The 18,699-nt window shown below is 42.9% G+C and overlaps 1 protein-coding gene across 5 annotated transcripts in view; it reads left to right on the top strand.

Annotated features, from left to right (window-relative positions):
* EPHB1 (EPH receptor B1) overlaps positions 1–18,699 on the top strand; it is a 424,222-nt gene that overhangs the window by 352,783 nt on the left and 52,740 nt on the right. For all 5 annotated transcript variants that reach the window (XM_037525939.2, XM_054700814.1, XM_054700812.1 and 2 more), the window contains exon 11: positions 13,018–13,265. In XM_037525939.2, coding sequence (XP_037381836.2) covers positions 13,018–13,265 — 248 coding nt within the window. The remainder of the gene's footprint in view (positions 1–13,017; positions 13,266–18,699) is intronic.

The following is an 18,699-nucleotide window of genomic DNA, read 5'->3' as shown; positions in this document are numbered from 1 at the left end:
CTACACATATATTTTTATTAATGTAAATCAGTAAAATATCCCCAGAATATCACTACTTTGTAAGTAAAATCTTTATTGCCTCATCTACTGCCTCTTTTGAACTTCTTAAGAGATATGTTTGTATTGTGTTCCCTTACCTACTTTTCTTCTCCAACAGTCTTTGTCTTTCTTTTTTAATTATTAGCCACTGTTCAAGGTCTCTTCATTCATCTGCTATAGTCTTTTAGCTCCTATGTCTAGAAGCATTTCATTCATATATTTGAAGAACAATGGACTTTACCTCGTCCAATAATATTTTAGCTCAATGAAATATGTCTAGTCAAACTCTTACAGTTACTTCATATATTACCTTTAGGAGGGATGTCACCGTCCTTCCATTCACAGCCTCTCTTAATGCACAGAGGGTCAAAAGGCCATCTGTGAAATTGAAAGTCACATTTGAAAGCTTGAACCATTAGGTCACACATTTTGGGGGGCTCTGGGTTTGCCTCTTACAGAGCTTCAAGCTTGTGGCAACAACGTGGTGGGTGCTGGTGCTCTCCCTACCAGGACACCCGCACTTTCTTCCCACCACCCCTTCAGGAGTCACAGCCTATTAATCTGATCCACACGAGTCTATACATATTTCCCATTGACTTCCATTAAGTATGTCACTGAACCACAACTTTCACTCCTGTGAAGATAATTTTCTCTTCCTCCTTAGACACTGATATATTTAAGGACCATGACTTGGAAGGCTGGGTACCAGATAGACTGGATTATTCTTAGGAGAACAGCTTCTTCCAGTGAACTTGGAAGAGTATTGCAGAGACAGATTTTCAGTCCAACACCCTGTTTCCCCATGTTATTCATTGTTGTTATGTCATGTGGTAATGGTGCTAGTGATTTCCACATTGTTATTTATGTCATGTGCTACAGCAGTGTTTTCTGGGCTACATTTCACCCCAGCGAGTATACATCAGCTTCCCTTCTGCCTTTATCAGGGGAGGAGTAAAACGCCTTCTCACTTTATGACTCTGTCGGGGAGTTAGAATTTGGGGTGAGCTAACCAACTGCTGGATACCCATAAAGGGACAACCGATGCCCCTGCTCTATCCTTCACCTCCCATTTTTGTGTAGCCTTTGCAGAAGCTGCTGTGTTTGTTGTGCATTCTGCTCAGAGGAGACACAGTCCTCTCCTCGGTCACATGGTTCAGAGAAGGAGTTCATTTGTACATTAGCTGTTTATTAGATGCCCAGCAGCTTGGATAGAAACCTCTGCCCAGTTGCTGCTGCCCGCCCTGTACCAGACAACACCTCCTAGCCCTTCAGAATTCCAAAACTGAGCCTTCTGCATATGAATTCACTATTGTAATGTGATGCAATTTTAACTGAAGACCTTCCTGGCTGGAATCAATCTTTCTCCAGTCTCTAGTTCTTCTCCTCCTTTGTCATTACTCTTGCTTCTCCCAGACCTCACCTCATTGACACCAAGTTTACTTTACACCAAAGGATCAGGTGGGAAATTCAAGTTTAAGGGAAAAGAAAGAATTTTGTCAGGTAAGATGGATACAGTGTAATTGACAGTATTTCTCCTAGCCACCTGGTTGATTTGGAGCAGGGGGCAAAAACTTGGTTGCAAAATGGTAATGAAACAGGAAAAAAAACAACAGAAGTCATTTAGATTCCTTCCCCACTCCCTTACTTGCTCCCCTCAACAAGCTGTTTTGGAATACTTGTTACCTGCTGGATGTGGGGTTCCGAAGATGAACATCAACTGCCTCTGTCAGAGCTCTGACAGCCTTAGTGGGAAACAGGCCAATAATATACTATTTTGTACCACATACAGCACATGCACATACACAGGACAAAAGCAGGGCTCAGCGCCATGTTCTGGGAGCAGATGGGGGATCAATAAGTTTTCATAAAGGAGATAACCTTTAGCCTGAGTTTTCAAGGATGAAAACCAGTAGGAAAAAGGAAAGTTTTTGTGAGATCCATTAGAGAATGAGACAGAAGAGAAAATTAAATGACTCAAGGAGGGAGACATGCCCTTCCAGCAGTGCTGGGCCAGAAAGCTTGTTCTTGCTTCCATGATGCAACTGTGCATCTCTTTCCCAGGTTCAGTGCCATCATGTTGATAGCTTGAGATCAGCCATGGTAGGAGTATTGACGACCCCTCCCCATGGGAATTACCAAGTGTCACACAGCAGGGGTTTTTGTTTCTCTATATTTTGGAGAACTGGTAGTTGAACACTTACCAGCTCACCCAGACTTTCCAGACTGTGCAAAGTTATTTCAAAGAAATTGTAGAGGAGCCTGCCTAAGTCTGCTGAGACCAGAGTCAAATGAGAAAGTTATGTTTATTGCACAAGGGATGAAGTTTAGAGTTCAAGAAGATTCTTATTCATTAAATATTGATTCTGTGCCTGTGACTGGCAGATGCTGGAGAATGTCCTCTATGCCTAATAATTCCTACCCTCCAGGCTTATTGTCTAAGACCAATTACACTGCCACTCCATGGGAGCAGGTAGGTGATTTAGAGCTAAAACACAGAATACACATACCCCTGGAGGGGAGACAAGGAGAGGCTCCATAGCAAGAGAGAACCCAGGGGAAAAGGGAAGCGGGACCTGAGAGTGGGAACAGGGTATTGAGGCTTTGAGTGGTCCAACACTCTGTGTGGCATATCCTGGGATCAAGGAGAAAATAAAAGATTGAAGGGTTGAGGAAAGGTTGAAAAGGTTGAGGGGTTGAGAAAAGGTTTTCTGAGGGTAAACATCCAGCATTGAGTCTGGATAATCAGGCTCAGCTCTACAGATCCAGAGGCCTGTGTGGATTTCATCCTATAGAAAATGGTGAGCTACAGTAGGTTTGTGAGTAGGGTGGGTGATAGGAATGAGAGGAGACATGCCTGATAGACACTGTGCTTGGATTGGACTGGAAGGGGGTGCTGGGAAAGGGTGGATTAAGATCTTGGAGATATAGAAGTGAGTTATGGGACTTTGCTTAGAAACATGGAAAGGGTTTGAGATGGCTGATGCTAGGATCAAAGATAGTAGGAAGGCTGGATTTTAGTAACTAAGCAAATCTAAATGGGAGTTATCCAAACATGGTGAATGGAGTTACCGATGGGCTTGACTACTGGGGTGGATATGGCTTAGAGGTTGTGGCCAGAAATGAGGGGCAACAGGTTAAACATCTTGAATGGAGAGGCTGCCTGACCCCCATGGTGTTGGGAGTGATGGTTACACATTCAAGTGAAGGATAAGAAGATAAAATCTAAAAATTAGGAGCTTGAAGAATTGCATCAACTGCTCAAATTTCTTCTAAAGCTGTTAAGGAATGATGAGCAAAGGAATTGAATAAACAGGAGCCAGATGTGACATTATTGATGAACATTGAATTATCATTAACTCATTAATGATTATGTAATTATTAGTTTAATGTCCATCTTTCCTTGCCATATGCAAAGTCCCATGAAAGTGAAGACATATAAGCATGTTTGCTAGTCCTATGCCAGTGTGGCACTAAATACTCAATTAGGTATTTGTTGTGCATGGTTGAAACAAAGTATATCCTTAGGGAAAAAGCATAACAAGGACAAAATTTGGAAACTGGGGAGTCTGAGATAGTAGAGAGTATAGAGACTACAGAGAGGTGGAGTGAGATCATAAGTAATTCAGTGCCCTAGAAGTTACCAGTGGAAAGAAGGAGGGCCAGCACTTCTCTGCCCTGTGGATAACTGGAATAACTTATGTTTCTTTATAGACAGAAGGCCATCTGGTGTCTTAGGAGAATATCAACTTTTTGTAACCATGAAGCTGACTAATCGGAGTCATCTCACAGGTGAACTCCAATGCATTTGTTAATTCTGATCAGTTTGATCAGTAGACTCCCCCAGGGCTGCCATGTTTGATTAAGCCCTACAGCCTGAGTGAAATCCTGGATTGTGTAGTGTGCAACCTATATAACTATCTGAAGCACCCTGAACATGACTGTCAAGTGCATGAAAATGTAGGTAGAGGTGTCACCAAGAGGTGTCATCTCGGAGAAGACATGCCAATTGTATTTTAATTAACATATTCATCCTCCTCTGACTCCAGCAGCTGCCATTCAGCATTTCCACAGATGGCTTATAGTGAGAAAAAAGGAAGCTTTCAGGGAGAGGCCTTTGTGAGGAGTGCTGGGAAGAGGGAATCAATCTATGTTGTGTCTGCATGGGAGCAGGGCCAGCAAGGCCCAACATTTCTCTCCTTGCAGAAGAGGATGGGTTTCTTGGGATAATTTGATAGAAAGGCCACCCATTCACCTGCCTCTCCTGAGATCATTCAAAATGAGGGTGTGCAGCATGGTAGCCCCATACCTATTCCCCATACTGGGTAGGGATCAGGTAAGGTTTCTAGAAGAGGAAATCAAATAGAGATCTTCAGTAATTATAATTAAAACAACTGTCATGCATTGAATGCTCACTTTGTACATACTTTACAGACACTGTCTCCTTTATATTAGCATTCAGAGGATAGCTTGCTAAGGGTTGTGCTACCAGCTGAGTTAATGATAGAGAAAGAATTGAAACCCAAATATGGCTTGTCAAGGTCTGGTGAATGATGGCCCTGGGCTACCTGCCACTCTGGTTACTGTTATAAAAAAGAGCAACTAAGTACATAAGCACATTGGTTCTGATGGTAAATTCTCTAGCAGTTTGAAATACTGGGAGGCATGATGTAGTCCTAGCATTCCATATGTCCTTGTGGTGGTGCTGCAGAAACTATCCCACATTTCCTGGGGAGAGATATTCTTCTAGAACACCCTGGTCCCATCCTCTGCCTCCTCTTTTTTGTATTATCAGTTATATTTCATAATTAAGACATCAATAAAGACTAAGGTATTTAGCTTGCTCCCATGATTTAACATAGGTATGCATCTAATGACCACAAAAATCTGTAAGAAAAGAAAAAACTGTGTTGATCATCTGGGTATTATTTGTTGTGGACACCATGACTGTTAAGCACATTCTATCTCATCTGCCAACTACAATAGCCTAGTAATGGGTATTTGGGGAACTCTGGAAAAATGGAGCTGTGACCAATTAGTAGTGTCTGTCCAGAGTACAGGGTCAGCAGGTAGTGGAATGCCTGCATACCTTGCACAGGTTAGTATGATTAAAACTTGCTTAAAATCATACTTTAAAACCTAGTTTAAATTTATTCTTTAAAAGTTCCTTTTCTGGTGGAAGCTTGAATTAGTAACTAGAAACTCTGGTTTCCATCCCCTCTACCCCCAAGGCAGGTTATGACATCAAAATGTTGCTTAAAAAAAAAAAAAAAAAAAAAAAAGAGTGCAATTGTGTGTAGATTCCACTGCACATAGCCAATAGCTACTGCTTGAAATATCTGCTGGCAGATTGGATGTTTCATTTTCAAAAATTGAAAATTCTTTCCTTCTGATTTTATATTTAATAATTGAAGCATTTAATGCTGCTAAACCACTTTTTCTCTCTTCCTCATTTTGTCAAGGAAAGTAGAAAAAGGAAGTGGCAAGGAACTGAACTGGTAGGGAATAATTTCAGCAACTGTCTGGGAAAACAATCTCAGGAACTGGATAAATTACCCTCAGCTGACAACCTTGAGGGCAGTGGTTCACAAACCTGAGCCAAGCATAAGATCACCTGGAGACCTGTTAAAACCCAAATCACAAGGCCCCACCTACAGAGCTTTGATATGATGGGCTAGGTGGGGCTGCATGTTCTAACAAGCTGATGTTATAGGGCAGGAACCACACTTCAGAACCCTGCTGAGAACCACTAGCTACCAAAATGGCCTGACGCAAGCAGGGTACCAGACAAAGGGAGGTTTGGCTATATCAGGAGATCCAAGGTCAGCTCTAAAGCTGTGCCAGTCCAAATCCAGTCAGACAAAAATTCAGCAGGCTGTAATTACTGCACAGAAAGAACCAACCTCAACCACTGCCTAGTCATTTCCTATAAGCATCTATTTTAAATATTTAATGTGTGATTTGTTAAGAATATTTCTTAGATACTATGATTTAAAAACAAAACAAAACTGAAAATTCTATGGCCATGGTTTGAGGCTTACATGCAAGGAAATTATTTAGTTATTTAATATTGGTTTACAACATTAGACATGATTTAGAAGAATAGGGTCACACCCACCACCAAGGCACCCATAGTCCTCCACTGTACTCCATTGTGCCCCCTCCCACCTTGTTCTTCCCCTGTCCTCCTCCCTCTTAGTCAGATTTCCAGGGTTTATTACTGGTTTGGTTTCATCTGACCCTTTGGTTTCTCTATTTTTCACTTATAAGTAACACCATTCAATATTTGTCTTTCCCCTTCTGTCTTATTTCACTTAGCATAACCCCTCCAGTCCCATCCATGTTGTCACAAATGGCAAGAGTTTCTCTTCTTTTGAGGGCCTCCCTGGTGGCCTAGGGGTTAAGTCCCAGTGCCATCACCACTATGACCTGAGTTCGATCCCCAGCCAGGGAGCTAACCCACATGTGGCACAAAAGAGCTCTCCTGCCTCACCTGCTGCTTCCCTTAACAGTGTATTTCAGTAGAACTGCCTGTTCTGTTCCCCACTCTATCTCTGGTGAATCCTTTTACCCTCCCCACCTCTGGCCTATATTCCAGTTCTTCCATGCAGAAAAAAAATATATTAAAAAAAAAGTTTATCTTTTTTTGTAACTGATTAGTATTCCATTGTGTGTATATACCACATCTTCCTAATCTATTCATCTGTTTTTGGGCATTTAGGTTGTTTCTATAATGTGGCTATTGTAAATAGTGCTGCCATGAACATACAAGTGCATACATCCCTTTGAATTAGTGTTTTTGTGATCTTCAGATAGATACCTACGAGTGGAATTGCTGGGTCATATGGTGGATCTCTTTTTAATGTTTTGAGAAATCTCCATACTCTTCTGTATAGAGACTGGACCAGTCCACATTCCTACCAACAGTGCAAGAGTTCCTTTTTCTCCACATCCTCACCAGTACTTGTTATTTCTGATATTTTTTGATGTGGGCCATTTTCACAGGTGTGAGGTTGTATCTCATTGTGGTTTTGCCTTATATTTCCCTAATAATAAGAGATGATGAGCATTTTTTTCATGTTCTTATTGGCCATCTGTATGTCTTCTTTGAAGAAGTACCTGTTTAGCTCTCTTTTCATTCTTTGATCAGATTATTTGTTTTCTTTTCTTTGTATGAGTTCTTTGTGGACTTGGATATCAGCCCCTTGTTGGATGTGTGGTGTGCAAGGTGTGCAAGTGTTTTCTTCCATTCAGTAGAGTGTCCTTTGTTTTAGTGAGTCTGTATCCAACTAAAAAGTTTCTACACAGGGAAATAAACTACCAACTAAAACAAAAAGGAAGTTCTTTCAAGTTGTGATCATGGCAAATCAAAGCACTTTAATTTTTGGCCCTAATCAAGGAAAGCTATCAAAAAAGCAAAAAAGAGTTTATGGAAAATAGTATATGAACCTGAAATCAAAGGGCACAGATAAAGTTGTCTCTCAGAAGGTAAGAGGCACTAGATCTTGATTTTCTTTTTAAAAAAAAAAAAGATTTATCCATTTATCCATGCATACAAGAACTGGGGTAGAGGCCAGAGGTATGAGGGGTGAGAGGACACACCAGAGACAGAGTGGGGAGCAGAGCAGGCAGATCAACGGACTGAAATACACTGCCGAGGGGAGCAGTGGGCGAGACAGGAGAGGACTGCTGCACCACATGTGTAGCTCCCTGGCCATCCAGGGATTGAACTCCCTCTACAGAGTCCACGGATAGCCTCCCAGCACTGTGCTCAACCCCCTTGACACCAGGGAGGCCCTGATTTTCTCTTTGTTCAAAATAATGGCAATATGTCCATTGATTCCCATTCCCTGTATGGGCTGTGCAGGTGCTGGAGGGCCAGGACCCCCCAGACTTTTGCTTCCTGGGCCTGCCTGCAGGATAGCTTCATGCCCAGATACCTGATAGGGGTGTTCCCCACAATCCATGACACAAAGCCTGCTCTGTCTTGGATCAACCTCATTCATATCCCAGAAGGGTGCAGAAATATACTTTTCCTCATTTTTCTCTTCCGTACTCATCCCACACTCTCCTCCCCAACCCCCTAACCCCACTCCCTATTCCTGAGCTTTCTTTTTAAAAATCACCTCCCATGTGTCTCTCCAACAAGCTGCAGTTTGCAAAGCACTGTCTGTCAAACTTAACACCCTGTTGGGAAGGTCAGAGAGTTGATCATTTCTCTGTGTTGTATGGAGATGAAAGTGGGAGTCTGGGGAAGTGAAATGCTGCCCCCAGTCCACCCTCTTGAGTGGGGGACTGTGGGGACCCAGAGCTTCCTCCTCTACTCTTCATCGGGGTTGCCCCCAGCTGCACCTGGGTCACTCAATTACAGGGTGGAGCATGGCCTCCGAGTGAGGACTGTGGATTGTGACTTCCTTTGTAGCTGGTGCTTGAAAACCTCTGGGCTTGGAGAATATGAAGTCATTTCTTTGCCACACAGGAAAGGAATTATTTTAACAGAATCACTGTTAAACCACTGCTTTCTAGTGATTGTAGAGCAGATTTCTGAGAGCAGTAACACAGCTATGCAGTAACTATACAAAGTCCGTCTCTTCCTACACAAGGAGAATATTTTTTTAAGTTAATATTTTAGAGCAGTTTAACGTTCATGGCAAAATTAAATGGAAGGGTCAGAGATTTCTGGTGCACTCCCTGCCCCATCATGCGTAGCTCTGCCATTGTCAACACGCCCCAGCAGAGTGCTAGATTTGTCACAGTTGATGAAACCACATTGACAATACATCACTATCACTCAAAGTGCATAGCTTATCTTAAGGTTCACTCTTGGTGTTGTACACCCAGAATTTAGAAAAATGTGTAATGGCATGTGTCCGCCGTTATGTTGTCCTACAGAGTAATTTCACTGCCCTAAAGTTCCTTTCAAAAGAATATGCTTTTATTGTATAATTTTTAAAAACTCTGTGAGGATACTCTACAAAGGATGTGTTTGAAGCTAAACTATTTAGATACACTGCATGTCAAGACCGGTCAACCACAAAGATTAAAAATTAAATAACATTTATCAATTAGAAAAGTAAAGGGATCCACACCATTCGATGTTGACAGAACTTTTCAAAGCTGTCCCTTTACTAGTTTCTTCCTTCCTTCTTCTGTTTCTTCTCTATACTCACATCTATAAAGCCCACACTCTGGGTCAGGGCCTGCAGTAAGAGGCATCCTGTGTGTAAATACTGCTTTCAGAAGGATTCAATGGTGTTGAGATGAATTCCAGCTATTCCAGAACTTTTGGCAGCTGACTAATCTGTTTGAAATGTGCTTGGGTGGTTTAGACTCCTGGTTGTCACCCTTGGCTGCATGTCAAAACACCTGGGCTGCTAGGCCTGGTACACAGCTATGTGACTGGTGCAGTCTCCGAGGCCTTATCCTCAGGAGCGGTCATACTTAGCTAAGTGCTCTGTTGTCACATCTGAAAGTCTTAATAATTCCTGGACAAGGAGTCCTGAATTTTCATTTTGTACCAGACCCTGCAAATTATGTAGTCAATCCAGGGACAGCTTTTAAATATGTCCATACCCAGGCAACACCCAGACCAACTAATAAGAATTCTTGGAGGTGGGATCCTATACTTTGTAAAGCTCCCTGAATGATTACAGTAGACTGCCAACTTTAAGAATACTGGTATAGAACCCAAGTCCTCAACTGAGGTGTTCATGTATGAGTGGTGGGGCCATCAGAATCATTGGAACACTTTTCCAAACTCTGCATGCTGATGTGAAGAAATTGGTAAATATTCTGACTTGTAAATATTGTGATCCCACCTGACTCCCAGACAGGAACTTACAATGAACATGACATCTGTCTATGAGATAGTCCCACTGAGCTTGCTATTTTTTTTTTTTTTTTTTATAGAGGCATGTTTTCTTTCTTTCTTTCTTTCTTTGTTTATACATGCACTGGGTACAGTCAGAAGCGCGGGAGGGTGAGAGAATTCACCAGAGCCAGAGCAGGGAGCAGAGCAGGCAGAAGGACCGAAGTACACTGCTGAGGGGAGCAGCGGGCGGCAGGAGAGGTCTGCGCGCCATGCGGGACCCTCCTCCGGTGGCCGGGAAGCAGCCGGGGATCGAACCGGCGCCGCAGAGGCCGCGGGCAGCTTCGCAACCCAGCGCTCAACCGCTGCGCCACCGGGGAGGCCCTGAGCTTGCTATTTCTTAGACAATGAGTTGCTGTGACAGAAACTGCATATCAGGTATTAGACCTGCACTGTTGGGGCATGTTGGTCCCTGCATTGACTCCACAGCCCTACTATTCTGTTTTCTGGTACACTGCTAACTCAGGAGGATGGCTGGCAGGAAAAGGGGTAAGTATGGACAACACGTGTGGTGTGGTCCTGACTCACTGCTGTGACTTTCCTTTTTAGTAAAATGGGCATAGTAACTCATGAGGATGTTGTAAGGACTAAGTGATATAAGATATGCAAAGAACCTAGCATAGTGCCTGGCACACAGTAGGTGATCAGTAAACATTGCTATCCTATATCCTCCAAGAGGAAATACTAACATACCTGTACCTTCACCTCTCCACTGAAAGAAAGTAGAGTTCATTATGACTTCAGGAAGAAATACTAACTGCTATTCTTCATTTATCAAGTATGCAGTTTGTATTTATTCAGCTCGTGGTTATTGAAAACATTTGGGTCAGGGTGTCAGAGGGATGGATTTTATTGTTATATGCATATATGTGTATATATAACATATATGTTATATTATAGATGTGTTTTACATGTAATATAACATATATGTTATATGTATAGGTGCATACATGTGTATACACATTTACACATCCGGATGTACATCCATATCCATACCTATACATGTATGCATGTATATATTACACATATACATTTGCCTAATAGATCCTACTGCTCGGTATTTTCTTTCAATTTTGCTCATTTGAACTCTAAAACTAATGCTTATTGTAACTATTCTAACAAAATAGTAGTTCCATTTACTCATCTACACTTCACCATTCCTGTTCTCACCCTTCTAGTATAACCATATTTAAATATAATGTGAGGTTAAAAATAAGCTTGATATTGATTTTCCCTATCATCTGCTTTGTATACACACACAAATGTTCCACATTGGCACATACTACATATTACATTTTATAACTTGCTCTTCTTTTCCCCATCTCTTAACAATACAATATGGACATCTTTTGAAGTCAATGTGTATCACTCATCTTTTAGTTTTCAGCAGCTCAAGGCTTTCTGCAGAATAGGTGTGCCATTTGCTAGCCTTTCTCCAGATGATGGTCATGCAGTGTTTGGCTATAAAAGATACAGCAATAAAATCTTTCATAAAAATTTAAATGTGGGTACTCCTACTTCTTTTGAATAGAGCAGTAGTAGTCTCTAGCAGTTTTTATCCCAAGAGTAGAAACAAAAGTCAAACAAAAATAATAAATTTAGTAGCCCACCTTGCTTTGGCACGCCTACCACGTACAAGGCACTACAGTGCAATGCCCAAGCCACAGCCACAGATGAGACTAGGTCTGACCTCCAGCAGTTCACCAAAGCAGCCTGTGATTAAATGTCAAAAGCAATGTTACACGTGATATATATCTTAATATTGTTGAAATCTTCCTAGTGGCACTGAAGTCAACCTCTACCCAAGCTCCAGCTTCTACCAGGTCCCATTGATGGAAGCAATTTTGCATGAAAGGTCCTTCCACGCAGTTTCCTCTCCACTTTATTTGCAGCAGAAAACAAAAGAAACTCCCAAATAAATCACAGAGATGCCAACATGCTTTTCTAATACGGCCAGTTTCCCCAACTTGGGAAAAACAAATTTATCTGATTGCTCACAGCTTGCTCCATCATTTTTTTCCCAGAAGCTGAATGAAGAAGAGTAAGTTTTCCCAGCAGAAAGTCATGTTTCTCCTGTCAGGCTTTTGACACACATTTCAGGATGCACTTAAGAGTAGCTGCTGAACTTCTTTCCATGAAAGGAATGGAAGTTTCAAAACTAAGTTAAATCTTAAACTAACTATTTGAAAGCACATTTAATAGGATTTAGCAGATATTTTAAAACCAGCCATGAAATACTGTCACCAGAATTATTTTCACTCTTGGTGATCTTACTGCAAAAATGTTGAAATACTGTGGCACCCATGGAGGTGCGCAGCTCGTGCTTGCTTGGAAAATCACTTGCTCTTCAGCCTCCAGGAGCACAGGGAGCCGACATCCTCAGGCTGCATCAACTTCATAATCGGCTTCTACTTTACAGCAGGGGCCCAGCTCCTCCTGGCAGCACTCACCAGTAACTGAGCTTGGCAGAATGGTAGCCAGGGGTGCTCTACACTGAAGCTCCGCACTGGGTTGGATGAGACCTCTGGGTCTGCATTGCAACTGGGGCTCTCCTGTCCATTGCTGCTTCTTCCTCCTTTTATTTCACACAGATAAATCCCTTCCCATCCCAACTTCTCAGTGTCTGCTTTCTGGGGACCCAATAGACATGAATATTTTCAAGACAATGTAGTAATTAAACACTATACATCTCACTCAGAGAACTAACACACCTAACAATATCCCCGAGTCCCTGGACTTGCTTGTGATGGGTTCCACTAAAAATGAATTATGATTCTAAATGAAACTGACCATTTCGTTTCAATTATTTAGCTAGGACACATATGAAAAACCAAATGTGGGGAAAACCAAATGCATATATATTCTGAAATTCCACATTAGTTGCCTGAACTATTTCTAAGAACCGAGGTGAGGAACACATTTTAGTATTCTTTCTGTGTTTGCCAAGAACTGATTAGAGCCAAGACATCATAGTTGCAATAAAAGAACATTATTTCCATTTCTGCCACTTTAATCACAATTCCACTTTGAGCACCATTGTTCTTGATAAGCTGCTTCCCTTGTGGTTCCACAGATGGAGAAGAAAGAGGGTAATAATTGCATTCTTGTTGCAGGAGAGTTTGGAGAGGTGTACAAGGGGCGTTTGAAACTCCCAGGCAAGAGGGAAATCTACGTGGCCATCAAGACACTGAAGGCTGGGTACTCGGAAAAGCAGCGGCGGGACTTTCTGAGTGAGGCAAGCATCATGGGACAGTTCGACCACCCCAACATCATCCGCCTCGAGGGCGTGGTCACCAAGAGTCGGCCGGTCATGATCATCACTGAGTTCATGGAAAATGGTGCTTTGGATTCTTTCCTCAGGGTAAGCAGCACCTATGATGTTAGCGCTGTTGGACACTGGACAAGGATGGCTGGGGAGGTGGCCGAGCGTTAATCTGCGTTCAGGAATCGCCTGATGAGATGAAGTGGGGGTGGGTATTAGAGACATCAGGGAAGTGAACAGATTTTTGCTAAAAGGACAGAACAAAGCAGAGTATGTGGACTCTTAGGAAGGAGGATGGCATGGACCAGGGTCTTCATAAAGCTTGTTGGGTGAATAAGAATGAATGAAGGGGGGCTGGTGAAGCTCGGCCATTGGCATCTGCATGAATCATGGAGATTGAAGAGACTTTCAGCTGCTGTGTGGTCCTGTGGATTCATGCAGATGCCAGTGGTCATATCTATTTTTTTTCAAGCACAGCCGCCTTCCTAGCCAGCTCTCTTCATTTGCAGTTCAGAGATAAAACAGCTTGCCCTTTCCTGATGCCTGGGCCTTCTGCCCTCTGAGCTGCTTTTCTGAGCAGGAAGGGTAAGATTGCTTAAAGTATCTTCAAGTCCTTTTTTGAGGCTGTGGAAGAATTCTGATTCCTAACCAACCTGCTTTGAGGGGTTGGGCAGTGTCCTTGGAGGTTATGGCTGGGAGGTCTGTGAAAGGTTATTGTTAGAACATCTCCACACGCAACCACAACAGAGTCATTTCATTTCTGTGGGAAATCAGAGCCACTGAGGAAAGGGGTGAGCAAGAAAGGTCATAAAGCTGACCTCCAGGGAGAGGGAGCCGACTGAGCTTAGGCCAGGGGGTAAGGCCTGCCTCATTCCAAAGCTGGGGACAGTTGAGAGGACCCTGAGAGCAAAGGTTTTATGGCAGCCTGCCACAAAAACTGGAGGCAAAGCCTTCTGAGCAAGGGCTTCACGGTATACAAAGTATTACCCTCTGGGTAATACCAAGTAGCGGTCTATGCACATCTCAAATCGACCAAACAGTAGCTGTGGGTGCAGCTCAAAGGACTGTTCATATAGTCAGTCATTAAAACATTCACTGTGGTAGACTATGTGTGATTTGGTGGTGGGTGCACTTTGGTGGCAATACCTGATGGGGATAGCCTAATATTACCTTAATTAAAAAAATAAACCATTTATGGGGTTACTGCTGTAGTCACACCTTCTTTTGGGTGCCAAGCCAGAGATGAAAGAGGTTGCTCTAATGCAACCCAAGACTTCCTGACTTAGCACAATAATGATTTATTTTGCTCATGAGTCTGAAGTCTGGGCAGGGCCTGTGGAGGATCTCTGCTCCATGCAGTGTCAGTTGGGGCAGCTCAAGGGCTGAGGCCTGGTGTCATCGGAAGACTGATTCACTCATCTTTCAGTGATGCTGGTGTCCTGACATCTCTTCCTGTGGCCTGATGGTGTTTTCTCATAGCAAGCTGGATCCCAGGACAGGCATCCCAAGAGGAGAAGAGAGAGGATTGTATCAGTTTTATAACAGACCCTCAAAAGTCACACGGCATCCTTCAGAGTAGTGACAGGCCCACCCAGATTCAGTTTGCTGTTCACACTCACCCAGATTCAAGGGGAGGAAACAGGCCCCACATTTTGGTGGAAGATAGCAACTTGATGTTATCTTCTCCAGTAAGGGCTGGGGGATCCTGTTTTGTCCATCTTAGAGAGTTCAGCCTGCCACAGAAGTCCCTGGCTCCCCGGACCTTAGTGCCCACAGCACCCAGTAATCATCTGTCTATATTATACTGTACATGCATATCCTACAGGGCAGCACAGAGCTGTCGTAGGCCAAGAAGAGCTTCAACCTTCCTGGGGAAGCCAGGGAAGGCTTCAAAGGGGAGGGTGAATTTACTTGAGATTGGAAAATGAGGAATTTGCCAGACAGGTAGTGGGAGCAAATAGATAGGCTGGACAGAACAATGGAAAAGCATGTGCAAATGTCAAAGTAAGCATGGCCTCTTTGGTAATCTGTCAGCAATGTGTGGTAGCTTCAAAGCTCAGAAGCAGATCTTTGGGACTGCAGGGTGGAAGGGGAGCTGGGGGGCTCTTCTGTAAGTGACATTTGTACAGGCCTGAAGCTACGTCTACAGAGTGACTGTGCACTCTTTGCTTCCTCTGGGTGGGGATGGTGGGGAGACAACTCATGTAGATTATGGATTCCTGTACTTACTTGGCCTGATACGGCCTCCTTGAGGGTATGGGGTATGCCTTGTGTGTTGAAACTCCACTACCTAGCCCAGTGAGCTCCTGCTGTGTGCTAGTTGAATAAAAAACATGCATAACCATTCCTAGAACAAAAGCGCTCAGGGATGCAGCAGAGATGTAGCCATTGGAGTGTGTCTGGTGTCTTGTCTCTGTGACCAGACCTGTCATGTCTGAGCAGACTATGGACCATGCTTTCCTGGGGACATTCACTCATGATCAGAGATCTCGTGAAGACAGTCAGAAGTGAATAGAAGGCAATGTTAGAAGAACAACTATTTTCTAGAATCAACCTCTAGTGCCTTTCCGAGGTCATTTATTTCCTACAAGTGTCCTGACTGTACTTCACAGAAAGTCACAGGATGTTCTGGGGACATTGATCAGTCTTTCCCTGGAACATAAAGATGAACAGGGGGTCATTCCCAGGAGCCTGCAAAAACCAAAGCCTCACACTGTTGCTCTGCATAGCACTGTGTCCATCTGGAGGTCAAGACATGGAGGCATGCTGGACACCAGTATTTTTCATCATGATGAGACTCAGATGGTGGGAGAGAAACTAGGGGGCAAAATAGGAGAAAAGGAAAAGAGAAGAGAAAGGAGCGTCCAGAGCTGGCAGTGCCAAGAGGAGAGGGGAAATGAAGCATCTCTGACTCCTCACACAGTGTGGAGGCAGGTAATCTATAAATCTAATTTGAGCATTACTACCAAACCCTGAAGCATGGCAACATTAATTGATTTATCTGCTGCTTGATAAAATCGAAAAGTAGGTCATCAGTTCAGTTCTGCAGAGTCCATATTCTGGGAAGTAGTATAATTTAGGATCACCATTCAGAGAAGAATGGAAAAGGGTAAATCCTCAGTTCGTGCAATGGTTTCCTCCCCTCCAACAGGGATTCCCTGCTTCACATGGCCGCAACTCCAGCTCCCGTCAGTATTGGTGAGGCTGGGGGTACCGTGCTCCAGCGGGCACCTCGGGTGTACTTCTTGCATCTACTCAGTGTCCCTCTCCCATGGCAGAACTTAGGAGGATTGCCCACCCACCCCTGCCCCCATTCTGGAGGGAGGGGAAACACCACTACTCTTTCACCTCACACCCAGTAGGTTCATTATTCTCTACTGTGATAGACACCTGTGCCACAGATTAAGTAGCATGTAGTCCATAAGTAAACATTTCCTTCTTGGTGCTGAAATTAAGGAGATGCAATCTGGTGGCCCTTCTGTAAGAGGAAAAAGCCCAGAAGCCTCAGCAATATCCCATGCCTGAGCCAAGAAGGTTGACATGCTCCCCAAGGTCATTGAACCTGAAGCTTGGACTTGTGATTGCTACTGGTTCATTCACGCATGGTCATAACTAGAAAGCTCTTGGGAGTCATGAGCAATGTCAAATGGGACTTCTCCACAGGGACGCTCTTTCATGGCTGGAGCTAGAGAACAGCAGCCCAGATGTCAGGAAGAGAACACGAGTTTGGTCCAGAGACTGATTTCTGTTTGGGGCTCTGCTGTGAGTCAACCTGTGGTCTTGAACAAATCTGTTAACTCTGTTTCCCAATCTATAAACTAGAGGCACTGTGCCGAATAATCTTGAAAGGTCTCTTTCAGTTTAAAAAAAATCTATGATTCATTCTCTTCAAGCAAATCAAATAAGGGTTTCATTTCCTGAAGTGGATTTGTCAATGAAAGTTGAAATACCTAAATCCTTCCCGTCTAATAAAAGGGCCAGTAAGTGGCTTCAGTGAATTTGCAGAGAAGTAATTTCAGCAGAAAGCACTTCATGAAGGGAAGAAAGTTTAAATCACTTCACCCGGGCCTGTTTTTCTTCTCTACTGTTATTACCATGTGCTTAGCATGGAGTCAGATCCTGCCCCAAAGTCACTAAGAAATGTTTTTGTTTTTAAAAACTATGAACCAGAGACACTTTTTGGGGGGTGGGGGGGCGGGAGGGGAGGGATTGGGGTCAGAATGGGGGGATTGCAAATGTATGAGGAATATAAAAATAAAATTTATTAATTAAAAAAAAAAGTCGTCTGAACACCCATATCACAAATATACCACTTTGAAATGTAATCAAGATAAAACAGAAAACTAGACTTATAAGTTTGTTAAAGAAATGGAAATAGTAGTATAACATCTATTCATCAAAAAATTGTTTAGTTGGATTTAAAAAAAAAAAAAAAGAAATGTTTTTGTTTTTGTTCTGCCTTGTTTATCTTTGTATGCTGATGCTCATGTCCCTGAAAGTTCTTGGGAATCATGAAACCAGTGAACATTTCAGAAAATCTTAATATGTTTAATCTTTAAATTTCATCAAGATTATGAACTCAGTGGGCAGTGTCCTGTCTTATTGTGATATATGATTCCCCTACAGATGCTAAAGAAAATGTAATCTGTATATTCCAGTGGAAAAGGCACTAGATAGGAGCTTAACAATTCAGTAAGAGTAGCATGTTTGTGGTACACGTCTGCACTTTCTATTTCTGCGGCTATGGCAGACATCATTAATCAATCATGGCTCTTCTTCCTATGAAACTTTACAGCCATCTTCTCCACACTGCATTGAAGCCGCTGTTACCAATTGATCAAAGATAGAATGTCAGTGGGGAAGCAATTTGCTTTTCTGGACTTAGATTCTTGTTATAAGTCAAAACCATACAGAGATTTTAGGCTGATCACTTAAGCTCTCTGGACTTTCTTTATCTTCTCTATAAAAAACAGTGTACATTTTCTACCTTGCTTACTCCACAGGATCAAAACATACTCGATGAAAGATGACTTGCTATTCAAAAGTCAGGTAATAGAAGAAATCAATGTTTGTTGATTAACTGATCCAAGCTTCAGGGCTTCATTGTTAGGTCTTGATCATCCACCATGACTAGGGGTGCCTATTGCAGATGCCAGCTTGTTGAGCTCAAAATGCAGTGAGTCAACTGGACTCTCAGAAGGCAAGGATTCTAGAATATCTCCCACACATCAGTAAGTCACATGCAACCTCCAATTCTGAGCCCAGGTCCTCAGTTTCTTATCATGCACTGTGGTAAATGGGAAAGCTGATTTTCAAGATATCACATGTCCTTGTTGATAAGAGTTACATTGTCCTGCCTTAGCATCCACGGGGCATTGAGCTAAACCCTTTAACTGTATTATCTCATTTAAACTCTGATGGCCTATGAAGCATGGACACTACGTGCCTATTTACAGTTGTAGAATCACAGCTCCGAAGGTTAAATAACTTGCCCAAGAGCACACAGCCACTGAGCAGCAGCACCTCCATCCGA

This window comes from Talpa occidentalis, unplaced genomic scaffold (assembly GCF_014898055.3).
Source record: "Talpa occidentalis isolate TD23 unplaced genomic scaffold, MPIMG_talOcc4v2.1 talOcc4.4, whole genome shotgun sequence".
Taxonomy (NCBI): domain Eukaryota; kingdom Metazoa; phylum Chordata; class Mammalia; order Eulipotyphla; family Talpidae; genus Talpa; species Talpa occidentalis.
Note: the sequence above shows the minus strand (reverse complement) of the source record. Positions and strands in the feature narration are given on the sequence as shown.